The 22,087-nt window shown below is 38.4% G+C and overlaps 1 protein-coding gene across 3 annotated transcripts in view; it reads right to left on the bottom strand.

Moving 5' to 3' along the window:
• Window positions 1-22,087, bottom strand: part of GNPTAB (N-acetylglucosamine-1-phosphate transferase subunits alpha and beta) — a 46,323-nt gene that overhangs the window by 1,529 nt on the left and 22,707 nt on the right. For 2 of the 3 annotated variants that reach the window (XM_030454688.1, XM_030454701.1), the window contains 12 exons: window positions 20,956-21,135; window positions 16,888-17,058; window positions 15,160-15,283; window positions 13,961-14,164; window positions 11,394-12,499; window positions 10,177-10,376; window positions 9,699-9,918; window positions 8,550-8,663; window positions 7,609-7,694; window positions 6,446-6,544; window positions 2,617-2,784; window positions 1,044-1,134 (listed from right to left, as the gene is read on the bottom strand). In XM_030454688.1, coding sequence (XP_030310548.1) covers window positions 1,044-1,134; window positions 2,617-2,784; window positions 6,446-6,544; window positions 7,609-7,694; window positions 8,550-8,663; window positions 9,699-9,918; window positions 10,177-10,376; window positions 11,394-12,499; window positions 13,961-14,164; window positions 15,160-15,283; window positions 16,888-17,058; window positions 20,956-21,135 — 2,763 coding nt within the window. Of the gene's footprint in view, window positions 1-390; window positions 449-1,043; window positions 1,135-2,616; window positions 2,785-6,445; window positions 6,545-7,608; window positions 7,695-8,549; window positions 8,664-9,698; window positions 9,919-10,176; window positions 10,377-11,393; window positions 12,500-13,960; window positions 14,165-15,159; window positions 15,284-16,887; window positions 17,059-20,955; window positions 21,136-22,087 lie in introns of all 3 variants that reach the window. The other variant, XM_030454695.1, reaches the window with a different exon arrangement.

The following is a 22,087-nucleotide window of genomic DNA, read 5'->3' as shown; positions in this document are numbered from 1 at the left end:
TCCATGGTAACAAAGTCAGTACTTTTTTTTTTTTTCACTGCACAGGAAGAAAGAGTTATTTACTCAGCTTCATCTATTAGCACTGGACTTCTCAATAACCAGAAAAAAAAAAAAGTGAAAAATACAATATGCCTATATTCTGGTTACTTTAAAGTTATTTTATGCATTTAAAGTAATACCACAGTACTCTAAGTTTATAAAAGACTGACACGAAGCTAGTATCAACAGTATATATATACACCTAGCTGTAGAACTGAGTTGAATACCACCTGAAAACTACGTCACTGATGTATGGCAGGTTTTCAAATATATATAAAAGACTGAAAATCAAAGGAAAGATTCATGCAAAAGTTACAGGTGGGGAAAAAAAAATAATAATCAAAAGCCAACCTTTCAAGAATTACACCCTCTTCATCAGACCACGGAAAGTGTTACTTAAGGCCCCAACCTGCAAAGAATTACCCATATAATTTGTTCCATTGACTCCCTCTAAGTTTACCAGGATTAATCATGTTCAAGAAAGCTATTTTATGCTTGCAAAAATGGAGGGGGTTTTCCTTCAAGTTAAATTTAAAACCATTTGAATTGGAGTCTTTGCACTTATTTAGGGATAAGATTTAAACACAGTCCTTAAATACTTTCAGGTTCTCTTCAGGACATAGGTATTGCTACTGCACAAATTTTCTTCCTGCTAACTTACTTTGCACGTTTACCAATATGTGTGTTAGTAGACCAAGACTTTCAAAAACAATTGATGACTTTGAACATCCAAATTTAGCACACTTCTAATACCTTGATGGTCACAAAGTGCCCATAAAGGGAACACCACTCTCCTTTCCCCCCCTCACAACTCTCTTTTCAAGGAATCTCTACACAATGACTTAAAAACTAAAACCTAATTAGTCACATATCACCTGTACTTCCTTTATGAAGGAAAAATCCTAACTATGCTTCAAAACCTATCTGAAAAATCCACTCTGTCATTCTAAACATAAAGCAATCTCTTAAACAGTATAGATTTGATAAGAAGATATTAATGTTACCTGTTCAGCAAAAAATGAGATGACTGTAAATACAATAAGTGTTACTAGAACACAATAGGTCCAGAATTTGAGCTTGTCCCTGTATGCCCTCCTGCACAAAGAAAGAAAGAAACAGCTTCACAAGTTGAAAATACAAAAAATTCAAAGACTTTCCATGAAACAGGCTATGAAGGCTTTTTCAAGTACTTAAAGGATGGCTACAAAGAGGATGAAGGCTCCTTCTTGACAAAGAGCCACATGGAGAGGATGAGGGGCAAAGGGTACAAGCCAGATTGGGAGATGTTCTATCTTGATATAAGAAAGAAATTTTTTACATTGAGAAAAATCATTCACTAGAACAACAACCTAAGGGACATGTTGGAGCCTCTACCACTGGAGATTTTCAGGATGATGAGACAGGATGCTAGCTAGATAATCTCATCTTGGCTCCCTTTCCCATGAAAGGATGGACCAAGTTATTTTTGAGGTCATTTCCAACTTCCAACTAAGATTCTCTAAAATGTTTTGATAATGCATGTCTTGTGTTATAAGAACCCAAATTCTTATTTGCTGTGTAAAGCCTAAATTCTACATATTTCAAAACTTACTTTACTTTCAATGTAATCTTGAAAATACTCTGCTAGCCTCCTAGAGCCATTGTGGCTCTTAATCAAATACCATTCAAGATAAAGGTGGAAAACTCAAATGAAGGTAAACATGGACTTCCACCAGCACTTCACCATGCTTTAATCCACCCTGGTAGAGATCTGCTTTGGCTACAGACAAGTCAAAATACAGTGTTCTTGTGACACTAATGAAATCCTGGTTGATAGCCTCAAAAAGGCAGACAACAATATGCCTACTCCTCCAGCCCAAATTTCTAGAGCTAACTGCTCAAAGAGAGGTTGCCCTTCACTCCTTCTGTCACTGCTCCAGCAGGGCTTGCAGCACGACAACCCATGACTATTCTTGTCACCTTTAACCTTCTGATTCTTCCTACATTTCCTCTATTATTTTTTCTTTCCTTACTAACAGCTCTTTCTCATCATCTGCTGATCAGCAATAAAATCACTATACTACTGTTGTCTCATTTTCTTCATTATGCCTGATAACCTCAAATCAACGATTCCAGTTTCTGAAATTAAACTTTTATAAAATTTCAAGAGGTGGACACATAATTTAACACATTTTGTAAAAATGAGACACTCGTATGCTTTCCAATTATTATCCAGATCATTTTTGATGTCAAACAGATTTTAAAAAACACTTTGTGAGAAAGGTCAGCTTATATTGCCCATGTACAACAAATAGCACAAACAATGTTTTTTTTACATTTAAAGAAAATCAGAAATCATTAATTAACTTTTCAAAAAAAAAAAATTCTTCAAAGTAAGCTAAGGTCTATTAATGAAATGTTAACAACTTTATGAGCAACAGAAAAACTCAAATTTTAGTCAATTCAAATATTTTCACAATATTTTCACTGTTAACTCCTTCATGACAATATTAGGGGGAAAAAATCACTAGCACCAATACATTTTATAGTTATATGCTATTTCACTACAGTAACTTGAAGAGAACCTGTGTAACATACCATTCTTGGAGTTCATGCATGTGAAGGAAACGATTCCGATATTCTCTTGGCAGTTCAAATTGGGAAGGTATGGGAAACATTGATTCATAAAAATCCCTAAGCACTGCTTTCACCGTCTGAGCATCCTTGTGATTGTGATCAATATTGTCATTTAGGCAAACAAATTTTCTAGAAAACAAAGAATTCTCTGTTAGGATATTTCCTTAATGTGGCAAAGGGGCTGGCAAACCAAAACCACAAATCCTTTTAAATAAAACTAATACAGTATTCTTTTAAAATCAAAATTATCTATTTGATACTGGCAAACAGTTTCCTTATTGTTTTCGTTTTTAAATTAACTTGATTTTAATCTTGAGCACCAAGGCTGACACCCAGTCAAAACCCCTGAGGAATCAAATGGTTCTTTCCTATTTATGTAATATTGCCATCTAATGGGCACTAGTACACATTATCCAGGAGCCCACCACTGGATACAGGCAGCAGGTTGGAAGGCCAGTATTATGATTTGGGTAACAGTTTTATAGTTTTTCATATCTTACCATGAGTAAAGTATTTTAAATAACCAAATGAGGTTCACTTTAGGAGGTAAGCCTACTATATTTTACTGCGTATGCTGCACTACACAGATAAAGTCAACATAAAAATTATAGAATATCATATAAGACAGGGCAAAGCTTGGTCCCCAGGCTCAGAGTTACTGAGAACACTCTGTAAACTGGGCAGAACATGATTTGAATCATAGATGCAAAACTGAACCTCTAATCATCAACCAAAATACAAGCAACAACAACCTGGTTAGAATTTAGATGGAAATCACTGTGACCAAAGAAGTATGCTCCCAGTAATGCCTCTTGCAAAGAGTTATTTCTTCTATATGAAACACACAACTATCTACATTACCTTCAAATTATTGAAACTAAAGCAGCAGTGAGTGTGTTAGACTGCTATATATCCTTGGCCACTTTGACCTGGTGCCTGACAACAAAAATTCCCTTTCCCACATATGGGCAAGGTTATGTGCTTTATTTATATTGTGAGATACCAGACCCTTATATTTCTCCAGAGGGGGAAATCGTATCTGGTGACATATGCCTTGTAACTCCTAACCTTTGTAAATAAGTAGTTCTGGTCAGCCGTATTTTCTACCCTACGGTGTGTTCTTTCAAAGAGCAAAGTTCAGCCTTCCTACTTGAAGCTGGAAATAATTGTAACTAGAGCACCTATATCAGCCTGCACAGGGCATTACCACTTTTCCTCAGTCTGTACTGAATCTGGCACAACAATTATGTGCAGAGGACAAACAGTTATTCAAATTGCTACATCTGAGAACAGAACAGGACTATGCTCTTCAAAGAGGAGCAGGCTTTATCTATATATCAAGAAATGCTGTGCAAAGCAGCTGGTTAAGGCAACCATGTCTACACTATAAACATTTCAGGAGTTCACTCTGGACTTTCCCTGACCTTCTCCTTCAGACTGTCAGCTCATTAGCCCTGGGAATGTAGGAGCTGCACTCCTGAAGTAAGTATCACTGTTCAGCTTCATCTGAAAGAAACGCAGTTTACGGACTGGGAGGTGGATACACATAGCAAAACCAAAGCACAGTAAGTAGGAGAGATGAGGATAGTAACCTGTTTCTTGTTTTAATCCATCCAAAAAGAAACCATATCTGGAATTCCTTTGTGTATTCCAGAATTAATGCCTAGACATCCAAGGTTCATTTTCCTTAAGGATGCAAACCAAAACTTCCTTTAGCAGATCAGTAAATGAAAAATACTGATAGTTTGTCCCAAAAGAGGCACCTAATACCTGTTTTTTGGAACTGTGTATAATGTCTTTATATGCAGAGAAAGAAAACATGGCAAAGAGAAGGAAGTAGTGTGCCCACATAGCCATGCCAGCTCTCCTTTGCTGATTACAGTACTGGGCTATACTTTGCAGGAATACAGACCCAGCAATTGACTCAACCTTACTTCAAAAAACAGCGGGGCTATAATACACTATTGGTCTCTCAGAGGGAAAAAAACCAAACCAAAAACAAAAACCAGCAAAAAGGGCATGCATAGATTGAGTCCCAGACTGAGTCCATAATAGCATGGCATTGCAGTATGAAAATCAAGGAAGATTCAAGAAAGATCAGCTCGCCAGCCTCATCCTACCTGCTGAGGTACTTGAAACAGACTAGACACCTTAACACAAACACATCTTAATCTAAGGATGCAATCACTTCACAGTTCCATTTTAAGTTGCTAGAATGCCTCAAACCCATTTGGCGTACCCAAATCACAACCAACACAGCTTCAGGATCAAGTTTGACATCAGCAACCACCCTTCAAAATAAGAAGCCAGAGATTGCAAGCATGGACTTCAACACTGAAGGTGTGCCCTCCTTGGACCTAACAGAAGGCCTGAAATCACATCTACATTTCAAGAAAAAGTTCTAGACAGCAGATACAAAAAAGTGGAGGAGGAAGGGGAAATGCTGTAGAAGTGATAAGTTAGGGCTCTGCCCACCTTCCTTTTAAACTGGGTCACTGTGGGAACAGCAACACAGGAGTTCTGTGGCCAAAAGGTGTTCTTGTAAGGAGTAAAACATACAAACCACCTTCATCTGCAAAATATCTAAAGATCAGTATTACTCTTTATGAAGGAATTACTTAGCAAGTAGTACGTGGAAGAGGCAAGTGAAATCTGCTCTTTATCTAAAAATCCACATAATTGTGTATCTTTACGGGAAGTTGAGATTACCCAATAGCTTTGCTGTGACCTGCAAGAGGAGGTTTTACTTCCCCTGGCCCAATATACTTCATCTTAGTCTCCTCCTTGCTCTGTTTTTTGACACTTGTTCAACCCCACCTTAAGATCAAACTCATTAAACTGGCAGAGAACTCTGAAGACTGCCTTACTTCCAGAAAGTTCTGAAGAACTCTGATTCTCTGAGGACAGATAAAAGAGTGTGCAACCAAGAGGAAGGAAGGAAGGAGAGGAGACAGGTGGAGGCATGGCCTCCCCTTTAAGACAGCTTGCTATTAAATTATGTCATCACATCTTGTTGATCTCCAGTCTTAGAAACAGGCTCAGGACTTCAGCTGAACGCTTTGCAAAGCAGATTCAGACTTGAGTCTCAAATACAGAATGCTTTGTTTTGCTAGGGGGTTGCTCTCAAATGTATTCCTGGGCACTTCTTTTCCTCGTTTATCCCACAGTTATTTCAGCAGCCTAATTCAACACTACAGAGCCTACTCTCAAATCTGGATACCAGTTGTTGGTTTTCAACACTGCAGAGTGGAGAAACAGAGGACAACTCATCCAGGTTTGGATGGTTTAGCATCAAACATTAAAAAAAAAAACTACCACCTTTTGCCATGTTGTAACAAAGCATGAAACCATAATTGATATTATGTTAAAACCTAAAAAGGTTTTGTAACAAAATAATCCCCAATTAAGTTTTATAACAAAATTGCTACATAAAATAGGTCAAAATGATCTTCCTTTAAAATAAAACTGCCTGCAATATAAGCCATATGCCTTCTAAAATGGTAAAAATGAAAGCCTCAAAGCCAGTTTATCTATACATTTTCAAAAGCTCTAGATATATAAAAATACAACAAAAATTAATAAAATTATCCCTACTAAAACAGAGAGAGCAAGCACTTGGATTGAATTAAACAGAAAAAATCAGAAGTACTTTTGGTAAAAACTGGTCTTGTCCTGTAACACACAAAGCAGAAATAGATTGCAATCAAGTAGTTTATATACATAGTTGAAACAGGTTAAGTAGAAAATTAAAAACATCCCAAAACTTCACACAAATCAAGGAACAGGATACCTGGGGTTTTTTCGTATGTCATCCAGCTGACCAACTACATGAGAAACATTTGTGCGAATCATTTTGAAGGCAATTTCCTCTTCTCCCATGATTTCAAACCTTAGTGTTAAAAAAAGTTTTTATAAATTAACAGAAAAACCTAAAGTCAGATTCAATAAACATTAGTTTAATATTTTAATAGCTTTCCTAATTGGTCCCACCTTTGTTAGAATTTATAATTTTATTTCTATCAATATATTTACATTTTCAGCTTCTGTTCTCATAAAGAATCACTTCCACTTAATATATTAGTAGCCAACCATAATACGCTTTTGCATAAGAGTAGCAATTAGCCTGAAAGCAGATATAACATTTATACTTTGTTTAAACACACACACAATTTACAACTGCAAATTAAAACTACACTTCAGACATGAGAAAACATTTTATTATTCAATCACTAAATGCAGAGAAATCTTAAGAGTTTATACAACTACAGCCTTAAATATAAATAGAACCTCACTCACCCACCTAACAATAACTTGAAGACCAAACATATGTATATATAACATGCTAGGAATATAATTTCTGAAATATGTCTTGAGTTTAAAAGGGGGTCAAATGCTCTTTCACTAGTCTTACTTGAGGCACCATACCGATCTATTTCACCTCTTATCCTGATACTAGAAAATACCCTATGCCTATTCCTTTAAATCTCACCTGACAACATACTCCATTTATTAAGCTCACAAAATATTGAAGTGAAACAGAACTACCAGATAGAGCTAAAATGCTTCTTATACTGAAGCTTAAAAAAACACCAGAAAAAAGGATGAAGCAGATGTACAACTTGTAAATCTGTAAATTTACAACTTGTGCACTTTCCTCCTCTTTAAGCTACTTTAACTGCCCTCACTCACTATATATAGCCAATTTATATAACTATCAGAAGATACCCCAACTTACTACTGTACCACAGAAATTCGGATGTGGCCCAGCATGACACAAGTAGCACAGAAATATTTCATCTGCTAAATTAGAAACTACTAAAAACAAATCGCAGCATGCTGCATGGTAAGATTTGTTAACATTCACATACAATCTTTGATCATGTATGAATTTACACCTCTAACTCCTTTACAAAACCTAGCATGGATATTCATAGGACTGTAACAACACTGTACCTGTATTTGTTTTTATCCTTGTATGCCTTTCGAATTCTGTCAGTCACAGGCTTGCAGTTAGTCACAAGGCTTTTTGTTACTGGAGGCTGGAAGAAAACATTGCTTTGATTACAGGTTACTCATATAGAGACTGTTGTAAAGAAGTACTTTGTAGAAAGTCTGTGGCTCTCCACTGGGGTCTATCCAGTATGCCTGTGTCTCCCTGATACTGAAGAGTCTGAAACTGGACACAGCACCTGAGGTGTGGCCTCACCAGTGCCAAGTACAGGGGAAAGATCACCACCAGCAACTTGCTGGCAACAATCCTAATGCAGCCTAGGAGCCCAGCAGTCACCTTTGCTGCAAGGGAACACCACTGCCTCACATTCAACTTGGTGTCCACCAGAACCCCAGGTCCTTTTCTGCCAAGCTGCTTTCCAGCTGTGTAGCCCCCAGGGTAATATTTGTGCATGGGTGTGTTGCTCCCCATGTCAAGGACTTTGCATTTCTGCTTGCTGAACTTCATGATATTCCTGTTAGCCCATCTTTGGAAGTTTAAAGGACTTAGGCTGAAGCCTTCAAATTAGAAAATATTATTTTAATGACATCTAACTGAGGGTTTGGTAGTTTTTTTTAAAATTTGTTTTGTTTTTAAATATACCTGGGTTATAGTTCACATAAAAATGTATCAAAACCTTCCAGTTTGAGATGCATTTGGCATACTGTCTTTTTCGTTTTTCACATGAATTTTCTTAACAAGGTCAATTTTTAAATCCATAATGATAACACTGTGAAGCTCAGCCTTCCTTTTTTGAAGGAAATTAATGGTTTGTAAATTATGAAGTAGCTTGTAAAATTTTCATTTTATAATGCTTCATGTACACATAAGCAGAAATTTTCAAGCACAGTAAATACATACTTAGGAAAGAGCTCAAGTATGTTTTAAGACAAATGTTTCTTACCAGATTAGGATCATAATATGCTTCCTGAGTTGGTGGAATGACATTGATCTGAGTGATGTTGGCAGGAAGAGATTTAGAGCAATTTATTAGCATTTGTTCTAGACCTGTCAAATCCTAACAGAAAGAGAAGGGGAAAAAATAGATAATCCTGTTTTATCACTGACAATAGTTCTAAAACTTTAGAGTGCACAGACATATTAATGTACATAACAAATTTTTGTGCTAATGCTGGAAATAGAGACTTAATATTCAGCATACATGATTTAGTAACTGCAGAAGTCAGTGGGTCTCCCTATATGCCTGAAGTAAAGCAAATGCTCAGTGCATAGTCAAATGAGACCAGTTAAAGCATGACTTAAAAGTAATTTTAATTTTAAAGTGGAGCACATACTTTTACTGAAGATGTCAGCACAGTACAGAATACCCAAACCAGCAGAGGCATATCAAACCCCAAATCAAGTGAACAGAGACATGAGCTGAATGGACAGGAAGAAGTTTTTCTGACTATGGTACAGGCCAGGAACACACCAAACCAGGGCTGTGTTCCAGCTATGCCAATGGTTTTATGTTCTATTTCAAGAACAAATTATTTTGTTGGTTTGTGCTGATTACTCTCTGTAACATAGGAACAGTACACTTCCCTCCCTATTATCTGTCTTTAAGAGTGTAAGTCCCACAAAGACCGTGTCTCTTTGTTTTTCAGGTTCCCAGAAATGTGAATCTTTGTATATGTTTATAATATTTACTAGCATGATTTCCTTTGCTACCCTTTTTCTCGCTTCTTTCTTTAGGGCACAAGTTCTTCAGGCCAAGGATTGTCTTTTCCAATCTGAGAAAAAGGGTAAGCACAGCAGGATCCCACTCTTCACAGTGGCTTTTACCAGTGAACATCTTTTCTGACAAACTCAAACTAAATGCCTTCTTGAACTGGAACACCACAGATCCATTTTTCTGACGTTGCCAGAAATCAATCTAATTGTTATACTCCATGTAATAATGACAAAGTAGAAGACAATATTATATTCTCCCAGTAAAATTTAAGAATTGCCAAATGTTACAGATGGTATAAAGCAGAGTTAAGTAAAGATTTTTATTTTAACAGTTTTGGACTGAAGTTGTTCTAAGAACTTACTGGTAAGGAAAGAGTACCTGTAAACTTAATGGGAGTTCATGGATTCTTGTGGCCAAAGTGCGGATCTCTCTGTCAGACAATATGCCCGACTGGTCCGTATCGACCTCATCGAAAATCTGAGAAATGTTCAGAGGCTGGACTGCACTCATAAGATAGTAGAAATAGGAAAAAGCAAACTGCATATCTTCTGAGTGCCTCACTTTGTGAAATGACGTCTTGTCAAACTCTTCAGGAAACCTATATAGGAATATAAAGTAATTTAGGACTCCAGTTTCTTAAAACTTTCCTTACCTAAAAACAAGTTCTCATCTAGAATTTTAAGAAGGTCCTCAGAAGTTCTCTTATTTTGGCTCAACTATCACGTCATAATAAACTCCCTATTTCATAATATGATTTTAATTAGCATCCATCAACACTGGAGATGACCATAGTAAAGCATCAGCAGAAAGGTAAAATTAATTAGTTTTACATTATTTCAAACAAAGACATACTCACATATCCTGTAGCTCTTGCATAACGGTGCGGTCAATCATATGAGGCATGTGAGCGGGGACTTTCCGAGAGGTAAATCCAAATTTGCTGTTTAAAAGCTTATTTACATATCTGAGGGAATCAGCAAAAGTATCTTTCAGCTGCCTTCCAAAATGTTTACCATCAGTAAAGTATGACATTTGTTTGAGTAATGATTCTTCTTCCTAAACAGCCGGGCAGGTATAAATTAAGGTTACATTACCAAAAAATGTAACTGGAAATGCTAAACACAAAGGAAGAATAGACATATCAACCAGGTGCCAACTCTTTCCAATATCTGAAAATAGTAAGAGAAGTTTTGATTTTTTTTTCTTCATATTCCTTAAATCTACTTAGAAAAGATAAAAGGTATCTGTTAAAAGTTTCGTGCTTTGTGGAAAAGTAGTTGATAATAAACTTCCTAAATATTTGTGTTCTGACAATTCACACACACAGAGTCCACTTGCTATCACATTTATTTATAATATTGCCCTTTTTCCCTGATTATTCATCCACATTTGATAAATCAAAACACTATGAATATAAAGATTCCGCATGCAAACTATAATCTCAGATCAACAAAAAGAGGTAGCCTTTAAATCACAGCCCCTTTGTCATTTGGAGTAGTGCAAAGCAATTCCTACCAACTAAAGCACAATCTTTTCAACAGTTCTCAAACCTCTGCCAAAATGCTGTGACTGGAAGAAGAGGAAGCTTCCTACATGACATAGCCTGGATATTCAGTTTTGTTGGCAGGCTTTAATTTTAATTTTTTAAAATTTAATTTTTAGAGCCCAAGTACTTAACTGTTATGCATATTTTTTCCAATTTTTAAAATACATGGGATCCATATTTCCATAAAATTTTTAAACTACATGTGATCAAACAAAAATTTAAGCTTTGTGTTGTAGTGCTACATATGTCTGAACAACAGCATTGTACCTATATACAATGAATAAAAAGCGAATCTGACTAAAAAAGAAGCAGTAGAAAGGAACAGAAATCACTATTCAGCTTTTACCACTGATAAGAGACCCAAATCATAAACCAATTGGATGTTTAAATCCAGAGGCTTTAAAAAAAATCTCACTATTTGCCTCAAAGGCAAGACATATTCCCAATTTACAGCTTATATTATCAGTAGTCAACTAAATGCAGAAAGAGGCAGCCATTCTTGTAAGCACTAATATTAAAATACTCACATCAAGAAGGTCCTGGAAATAATTCTTTTTCTCCCATGGCAAAAAGCCTTTGTAATTTCCAGCATAAGACTGTAATTTTCTTCCCAGGAGCCCCTCCTTTATATTTTTATCCACCTGCACAGCCCCTTTTCCTCCTTCCATTCCCTGAGTATCTTCACCAGTAACTAAATTCCCAGTGTGCTTTGATTTCTGTGTTTCCCTTAATATAAGTGCATTCAGCACTTTTTCTCGAGTTTCATTTTTATTTCCCATAGTCTGAGATAGAAGTGTAGACTTAGGATTTAGTTTATAACTAGGTTTAACTGTGTTTATTTCCACAACAGTCCCCATCGTTCCTGTAAGCCTTGAAAGAACTTCTTCTGTTGCTTTTACTGCTTTTATTTTGTCATTTACATCTTTATAAGGCTTCTGCAAGTTGGTATGGTTCTTCTGATCTTCTGAACGATTATGCACACCCTTCTTTTCCAGGCCTCTAATACTCCTTATTGTAGTTAAGAACTGGAAAGGTTTCAGGAGAGCAGCCTTGGATACATTAAATCCTTTCTGGGTGATATCACCATTTAGTAGTTTTAAGTCCAGGTTCTGAAGTGCTAGCTGAACATCTTCAGGAAGGAGAGACACATTCACTGATGGTATTATCACTTCTTCATGAAGCCTCTCTTTTGTGCTGTTTTGACGTCTCCTGACTCTTGGAAAGCGTTTTTCTTCAGGAATATCCTCAAATATCATTTCAGCTTCTGGTATTGAAGTCACACTTTTAAAATCAGAGTTGGATTTTTGATTGGAACTCGTGTTCAGTTTTGGTTCCTCTCTAGTATCAGCTTCGACAGCTACCTGCATTTTAAACTCTTCATCATTTTTATTTAGAAATGTAAGGTTAAAATAGATCACAGTTACATTCATGCCACTATGCATTATGAGGTGGATAGTCTTCCATTTGTTAGCAACTGAAGCATGTCGAATAATTGGATTATCACTATATGAACCTTCAATTACTTTCTTGGCTATTTCACTGAAGCTGAAGTAAGGCAGATATTCACCTTTAGGAATAACATAATAAGTCTGATTAAGCTGAAGTGTCACTTTATACATCTCTTCAAAGTGATCTGGAAAAAAAACACACAAAAAACAATTAGCAGGGTGATACTTCTCTTTCAGTCTTTTATTAACTGTACTATCCTCAGCTAAATTCACTATATTAGTAGGGAGAGAGCTTTGTGAAAGAACACTTACTGTAGCCTCCAGTTCCTTGCTCACCTATCTTTAATAACAAACGACTGGGACACATTTAGATATATAAAGCTTCCAAACATTCCAGTGGTAATTCTAAAAGCCAGTATAATTTCTCAATCTTTCAGTGTCTACCAGAAGAGTTTAAGTAGCTCATTACCACGTCACTTAAAATTATTGATCAGTCAAAAGTAATACACTGTACTACATTTTTGCCAACTGATGTTAGAAGAGCTGGATTTCACTACTACACTGCATCATGATTTGAGACTATCAAAATCAAACAGGTTTCTTCCTCCTATAGCAGAAGAAAGATTATCTGTCACGTTTCATATCAAAATAAACTTCAGACAACTTCATGGATGACTAGAAGTAGCCTTTGCCAAGAGCCAGCCAGGTCTGAACTCATGCTGTTAGCATCAGAGAGGTTCTTTAAATTTCTCAACCATTAGAGGCACTGGGGAGGAGTAGCTGGAAAGCTCCTCTGCAGAAAAGGACCTGGGACTGCTGGACAGCTGGCTAAACATGAGGCAAGGGTGTGCCCAGGTGGGCAAGAAGGCCAACAGCATCCTGGCTTGTATCAGGAATAGTGTGGCCAGCATGAGTATGGAAGTGATGGTGCCTCTGTACTTGGCACTGGTGAGGCTGCAGCTTGAGTACTGTGTTCAGTTCTGGGCCCCTCACTACAAGAAAGATATTGAGGTGCTGAGATGTGTCCAGTGGAGAGCTACCAAGATGGTTGAGGGGCCTAGAGAACAAGTCATACAAGGAGTAGCTGAGGGAACTGGGCATATTTAGTTTGGAGAAAAGGAGGTTGAATTGCTCTCTGCAACTACCTGAAAGGAGGTTTTAGGGAGGTGTTGGCCTCTTCTCCCAAGTGGATAATGACAGGACCAGAGGAAATGGTCTGAAGTTGCAGCAGGGGATGTTTGGATTAGATATTAAGAAGAATTTCTTCATGGAAAGAGTGTTCAGGAGATTCTGCGATCATCAACTCAGCTGTCTTTAACTGGTAAATGGATGAAAAGTAATTTCTCCACTTAAAGTGTAAGCCTCTTGGTGCAAGGACTTTAATGCTAGCTTCTCTGTAACTTACCAAGCACTTCACCTATGCTTGGCCAATAACAGTTTTATTAAATAAAGCAGCACCTAGGACTGAATCAGGTTTGGATCAATGAACCCAAGAGCCATCTGACATTTCCTCTGCATTTGCTAGCAGCTCTTTTCCACAACTGTACAGGGCATAATAGCCCAATCTGAGAGTAATGATAAACCAAAACATCAGGCAATTCAAGAGAATCCCTACAGAAATTATATCAGCAATGTTTTTTATGTACCTTGGCCACAGTCACCAGCATCAAATCCACAGGAGAGGACATTGCAGGCTTGATCACAGAATTTATCTGCTAGCCAGGAGTTAGCACAGCCTTGGTTACAGTATGAAACACCACTTATTCCTGCACCAAATTGCCATGGTGGTCCATTCCCGATACCTCCAACTGCACCTCCACCAGCAACATAGCGACTTCCCCCACTGTTACCTTCAGGGAGAGAAAAGAAAACCAAAAAAACCCAGTCATTTGAAATCCTTATTTCTGAAGAAAGGCATGCTTTAAGCCACGGTGTTAAAGCTAAATTGAGAAATTGACAATCTTATTTATCATCAGTAAAATTTAACATATTTTAACTTCAAAAATGCAGGCAGAAAACTGATTTACTTCTTGTGCTTGCAATCTTGATTTTTCAGTGTCCCAGTGATATCACTTCCTCGGTCCAGAGGTACCGTTTCATTTTCCTACCTGCAGTCCTGAAAATTTAACCTAGGAACTAATGGTGCAGCTTCACAGTTCTGTATTATTTGGATTGTGAAATAATATATATCTATATGAATATGTCTTTTTAAATGGTAATATAATTACAATAACAATAATGATTTTAAACATTGCATTTCAAAACTGGGGCTGTTCAGCCTTTAGAAAAGAAGGCTAAAAGGGGATCTTATCAATGTCTACAAATATCTGAGGGTTGGGTATCAAGAGGATGAGACCAATCTCTTTTCAATAGTGCCCAGTAATAGGACAAGGAATAATGGGTTTAAATGACAACATATAAAGTTCCTCCTCAACTCTAGGAGAAAATTCTTTACATTAAGGGTGATGGAGCACTGGAACAGGTTGCCCAGAGAGGTTGTGGAGTCTCCTTCTCTGGAGACTTTTAAGACTCACCTGAATGGATTTCTGAGAGACCGGCCCTTGGTTATCTTGCTTTGGCAGGGGGTTGGACTAGATGATCTCTAGAAGTCCCTTCCAACCCCTACTATTCTATGATTCTATAATAAATAGTTTCCCATGCTCTACAATTTGCTGTCATTTTCAATACATATTTGTAGTTTGCAGGAAATAATGTAAACTGTAAGCCAACTTTTTAATTATTATTAAAAGAGGCAACTTTTGTACTTAGGAGAATGACAACAGAAATATTCTTATAAGAAAAACCAAACAGCTTGCTTTTTCTAAATTTAACATTGCTGTCTTACCAATGCAATCACCTCCATCCCAATCACATGCTGAGTTATTACAGGCTTTATCACAGTAACCATCTTTAATCCATGAGCCAGGACATCCCTCAGCACAGTTTGGCACAGGCCAGGTCAAGTAAACCTGGAACAACATTACCATGTGAGAAAAGGACTTGCAAACAGAAGTCAACTGAGCTTGTTTCCAGACGTACAGAGGCTTAAAATAATTCATCCCTGTGTATAGTTCATTAAGCATTTACAAGGCTTCACAAACAGCATTTAAGCACCATCACATGTGAAGTTAATGTTATCCCTTTCAAATAGAAGAACTCAAGAATTCCCAAGGCCACAAAGCAAAGCAGCAATGGCTGGAAATAGAAAGCAGGACTTCCTAAATCCACTTCCATAAATTACTTTCTAATGGAAAGTAATATTTTATCTTTTATAAGATAAGGAGAACTTAAACTAGCTCTGCAGTTCACTTATTCTCCTGACTCAAAATGTTTCTTCATTACTAACCAGTCATGAGAAGCAGCACATGTTGAACATAATCCCTGAAGCATCTGATCCTCTATGACCTAAGTAATTTTAAGAACTGTCAAGATTTAAAAAAAAAAAAAAATGTGTGGGTGTGGGGAGGAGTTAAAGATGATACACACTTTCCTTTTGGCCTTATTGGTTCAAGATTTTAGCAGCACATTTCCTACTGAAACACTACTGATAAGGTTATTGCAAACATTAGAGTCAAGCTGACTTTATCATCAAAACTGAGAATAACTGAGGAATGACAGAACACACAAAGTGATTATGCAACTATATGCTAATGTTCTTAAAGATTTAAAACAACCAAAAGCCTCTTAACATCCTGAAGTACTGAAACAGTAATTTTAGGGTTGCTAATTTTGTACAGTCCATCTGTGTGTGTACACAAGTGTGCACATCTGGCCCCAGGAAGAGTTTTATTCAGTGGTCTCTAATGTCTTGTGTACTTACTGTTTTAATATGAAATAGTAAATATAAACCTTAATTTTTTCCTCCATGTTACTCTGGTAGGTCAAGCTCATGGATGAGAACTCTGATGGCAACCAGAGTTGCATGACTATTGCTGATGTTTCCTCAGCCTGCTTTCATTGCTTAACTGCAGTTCTGATAGTAAGTCTGGTGGAAGACTAAAGAACTTGATGTTCATGAACCTGCAAGAATCCATCTTTTAATACATAATTATTCATATGATTCAGTGAAGATACTGTGAGTCTCTGCACCAGAAGTCATTTCAGGTAAAATGAAATACCAGAACAGTTTGGATGTCATCAAACCACAGTGTTCCTGTGCAAGATATGATATTTATTTTGAACATTTCCCACAAAACAAAAAGAATTTACAAGGGAGGGAAAACTGAGAGCTGCCAAACATCACATCAGTCTTACTGATGCTTCAATAGTAAGTGGGAGAATTAGAGAACAACACTGACAAACTAAAAGCATGAAGCCTGACAGAGGAACTATTATACTGCCAGAAACCTGAGTGAATATAAGTAATTCTACAAGCCAAACATTAACTCAGCACGCAAACAATAAAAGCCAGCACCCTTCCCACTCTGCACCTCTGCTAACAGTGGTCAAGAATAATGAATCTTTAGAGATGAAAGGGGGAATGAAGGCAAATCCTAGATTTGGTCTCCCTTTCCAAGTAGTATTTCTTTGCTTCTTTCTATGTCTGGTAAAAAAAGCTTTCACAATGGCTTACCTTTTGACCTTTAGAGTGACTGTAAAAATCATCAGGCCAAACATCCTTCCCAAACATGACATCATCATTGAGATAGATAAACTTCTGAGAGAGACCACTGATACGGTGAATATGACTTTCAATAGCTGGTGAACTGAAGGTGGGCAAGTGACTCACATTCTGAAATATTTCCTAAAACACAAAAAGCCCCAAAATCAGTTTCAGAACACAAAAATAACAAACACACAAAAAAACAAGCCATAAAAAGCCAGGCACATCAGATATACTTGGTATGTATCTACTAATGAAAAACTTGTCTCAAGAACAAGAAAAGATACAAAAGAATCATCATAGAATCATAGAATAGGCTGGGTTGGAAGGGACCTCAGAGATCATCAAGTCCAACCCTTGATCAACTACCGCCACAGTCACTGGACTATGGCACTGAGTGCCATATCGAGTCGCTTTTTAAATGTCTCCAGGGACAAAGAGTCCACCACCTCCCCAGGCAGCCCGTTCCAATGTCTGATCACCCTTTCCGTGAAAAAATTCTTTCTAATATCCAATCTGAACTTCCCCCGGCACAATTTGAGACCATGCCCTCTTGTCTTACTGAGAGTTGCCTGGGAAAAGAGCCCAACCCCCACCTGGCTACATCCTCCTTTCAGGGAGTTGTAGAGAATGATGAGGTCTCCCCTGAGCCTCCTCTTCTTCAGGCTGAACAGCCCCAGCTCCCTCAGCCTCTCCTCATAGGGTCTGTGCTCGAGTCCTTTCACCAGTCTGGTTGCCCTCCTTTGGACCTGTTCGAGGACCTCAATATCCTTCTTGAACTGAGGGGCCCAGAACTGGACACAGGACTCGAGGTGTGGCCTCACCAGGGCTGAGTATGGGGGCAGAATCACCTCCTTGGACCTGCTGGTGACGCTGTTTCTGATACAGGCCAGGATGCCATTGGCCTTCTTGGCCACCTGGGCACACTGCTGGCTCATGTTCAGCTTCCTGTCAATCCCAGGTCCCTCTCTGCCTGGCTGCTCTCCAGCCACTCTGTCCCCAGCCTGTAGCGCTGCATGGGGTTGTTGTGGCCAAAGTGCAGGACCCGGCACTTGGCCTTGTTGAAGCTCATCCCATTGGAGTCAGCCCATCTCTCCAGTCTGTCCAGGTCCCTCTGCAGAATCCTCCTGCCTTCCAGCTGATCAACACTTCTCCCCAGCTTGGTGTCATCAGCAAACTTGCTGTTGATGGACTCAATCCTCTCATCCAAGTCATCAATGAAGATATTGAACAGGACTGGGCCCAGCACTGATCCCTGGGGGACACCGCTGGTGACCGGCCGCCAACTGGAAGCAGCCCCATTCAGTACCACTCTCTGGTACTGAAGGCAATAAAGCAAAAATATTTTGGAAAAAACAAACAACAAAAAAAATCCTAACTGCACTACCTCATTTTTCTCACACAAAACCAGTTTTAAGTCTGCTGCTTTACTAAGAAACTGCACCTGGTTCAATGCAAAGACAAAAACTCCTCTTTCACTGGACCAGGACCAGCATACACATATTTAGAATTCTCATGCAGCACAGGATGCACAGAATCTCAAGCAAATTGACCCTGTTCTAGTATTCAGTAAGAATTCTTCCATGTCTCTTAAGGAACTTCACAAGACAGCAGTGAATTTAGTGCCTTGTTATGACTTATATTGCTTAGGGTTCATATGGTATGTCCATAGACCAAAACTACTCCGGAATTAATAAGAAGAAATAACATAAATCACAGAGTGTTCGGGGTTGGAAGGGACCTCAAGAGACCATCGAGTCCAATTCCCCTGCCAGAGCAGGACCACCTAATGCAGGTCACACAGAACGTGTCCAGGTGGGTTTTGAATGTCTGCAGATAAGGCGACTCCACAACCTGACTGGGCAGCCTGTTCCAGTGTTCTCTCACCCTCACAGTGAAAAAGCTTTTTCTTATGTTTACACAGAGCCTCCTATGGTCCAGCTTGCTTTCATTACTCCCTGTACTATCATTGGTCCTCACTGAGAAGAGCCTAGCTCCATCCTCCCGACAACCATTCTTTACATATTTGTAAACATGAATGAGGTTGCCCCTCACTCTCCTCCAGTTTCCTAACTCTTTCCTCATAAGGGAGATGCTCCACTCCATCATCTTTGTGGCTCTGCACTGGACTCTCTCAAGATGGGGCCTCACGAGGGCATAGTAAAGGGGGAGTAGAACTTCTCTCAACCTTCTAACCACACCCCTTCTAATATACCCTAGGATACCACTGGCCTTCTTGGCCACAAGGGCGCATTGCTGGCTCATGATCATCTTTCTGTCCACTAGAACTCCCAGGTCCCTTCCCAGGCTGCTCTCTAAGAGGTCAGTCCTCACCCTATACTGATACATGGGGTTCCTCTTTCCCAGATGCAAGAACTTGCACTTGTCCCTGTAATTCATTAAATTTCTCCTTGCCCAACTCTCCAGCCTGTCTAGGTCCCTCTAAATGGCAGCACAGCCTTCGGCAGTACCAGCCAGTTCTCCCAGTTCTGTGTTATCAGCAAACTTGCTGAGAAGACATTGTCCTATCATCAAGGTCATTGATAAATACCTTGAACAGGACTGAACACAACACTGATCCCTGGGGGACCCCACTAGTTATAGGTCTCCAGCTGGACTCTGCACCATTGATCACCATTCTTTGGGTTCTATTGTGTAGCTAATTCTTAATCCATGTCACTGTCCATTCTTCTACTCTGCATTTCCTGAGCTTACTCAAGACACTGTGTCAAAAGCCTTGATAAGGTCAAGGTAGGCTACATCCACTGGTCTCCCTGCATCTACCCATTCAGTAACAGCATCATAGATGGCTATCAGTCAAGCATGATTTCCCCTTGGTAAACCCATGCTAACTACTCCTGATAATCTTCTTCTCTTCCATATGCTTAGAGATGACCTCTAGAATGAGATGCTCCATCATTTTTCCAGAGATGGAGGCAAGGCTGACTGGTCTGCAATTTTCCGGATCTTCCTTCTTGCCCTTTTTGAAGACTTGAGTGACACCTCTCCTGTTTGCCATGGTTTTGCAAAAATGGAGAGTGGTAGGGCAATAACATCAGTCAGCTCTCTCAAGACTCTTGGGTGCATCCCATCAGGGCCTATGGACTTGTGTATATTCAATTTATATCACTGATCTCTAACCCAGTCTTCATTGCCCAGTGGTGAGCCTTCCTTCCTCAAGGCTTTCTCTCATGTCCAGGGTCTGGAGTTCACAAGGGCTGGTCATAGGAGTAAAGACTGAAGCAAAGAAGGCATCAACAACTCTGCCCTCTCTGCATCCTCTGTTATCAGGGCTTCCACCTCATTGAGCAGTGGGCCCACATTTTCCCTATTCTTCCTTTTACTACTGATATATTTGAACAAGCTCTTCTTTCTTACCTGCCAGCTTTCAACCCCTTCTACCTCCCCCCTGGATAGAAGTCAGTGCATTCCAGCTGCTTTTACATATAAAGAGCAACACCACTGCCTCACGTTGTTAGTCAGTCTTTCCTAAATGGTACATAGCTTTTAGAGCTTTTTATTTGGGTTATTCAGGAATTTTGAAATTTTACTCTATTTTTGAACAAGCTTTTTAGAATGCATAACTACTTTGTTTTACAGCCACTTTCTTAGTTTCAGTACTCATAACCCATGCTCTGCCAACACAAGTTTACTAGGTTGTTACAGGCTTGACATGGATTCAGACTGAATTTTCTTCTTCCCAGATTTTCTGTGAATATATTTTACAAGGAAACTAGACATGGGTATACATTAACTGAAGCCTCAGTACTTGGAAAGGCAGACTAAATGGAGACGATATATATCCAGTTACCTACTTAACCAAAATACAAAGACATACTGGGGTTTAATAACCAGGTAAAATGGGGAACAGGTGGCCACTTCTACCTTGCAAATAATGCAGCCTTTAGCTGAAAGGGGACAATTACCTTTCAAAACAAACACAGGTTCTTTACTAGTGGCACTTCCACGCTAGAATATTTTATTTGTTTCAGGTCTTGAGTGGCATTTTTTGTTTGGATTTGTTTGTTTGGCTTTTACCTGATGGGTGACTATAGTTATCCGAGGATTATCCAGATTAAGCCAGGAAGGAATCTGTCCATTAGTGACGATAAAAATATGTCGTACCCAAGGGGCATGCCTCTCTATCGATCGTAATGAGTACCTCAGCTCCTCATTATCTTCAAAACGGCTGGCAGAAATATCTTCATCCTGTTTAGACTACAAAAAAACAAAACAACCCACTTTCTCAGATTTAATATAAAATATTCAAGTTCCAATCCAGCTAGGCAATAACAGTGTGCTTGAGCATATGGGCATACAAGCGTTTGAGGACTTGAGACATTAAAAAATAAAAAGTACATTGATCAAGTATCATTATTCTTCTAAAAGGTCATATTCTTCTGAATTATATAGGTGAACAATACCATCTTCTTATATCACTGGCTTACCAACTGGTATCACTAGGACATCTGCTGAACATACTGCATGATCGAGTCTCTTGTGAACCCTGCTCCTGAAGAAAGAGCCCCAGAAAACACAAACCCTCCTGTTTTCCTGCATTATTAGTCTCAATTATTTTCTCATCTTTATCAAAAGCCAAGTCACATTTCAAATCCGTAACATCACGTTTCAGTAATGCAGTTTTAAGAGGCTGGGGCCTTCCAAGTACGTTGCATCATAAGCCATATATAAATGACACCTAATATAGGTAACACTGTGTCATGAGGTAACAGCTCTTTGATCCCCTGCTCTTTTATTTTAAAGAATGTAAGCAAGAGAAAATTAACAAAACTAAGCCTAATACTCACTATGAAATAGCTAAATGTTTCAATGTTTCCCATGCGTTTTTGTTCAAGCTTTTAATTAGAATTAAGTTAACAAAATTAGATTACACAACACTTTAATGTATGTTTCTTTTACCATTTTTTTAGAATTTAATTACAATTCAGGCTACCTAAAAGGAACAATACTAAAAGAAGTATGTCCAAATGAAACAGGGGAAAAAAAAAAAAAAAAAAAGAAAAGAAAATTCACTACATTTTACAGATTTTACAAACTGTCTCCTTTTCTAACATGTACAGTAAGCTTATACCTTCTCAAAAACACAACAACTAAAAATATTCCAGCAACACCAGCATCCAGTGGCTAGTCACCCATTTAAAAATTATGT

This window comes from Calypte anna, chromosome 1, assembly GCF_003957555.1.
Source record: "Calypte anna isolate BGI_N300 chromosome 1, bCalAnn1_v1.p, whole genome shotgun sequence".
NCBI lineage: Eukaryota > Metazoa > Chordata > Aves > Apodiformes > Trochilidae > Calypte > Calypte anna.
This window is presented reverse-complemented; position numbering and strand designations above follow the sequence as displayed.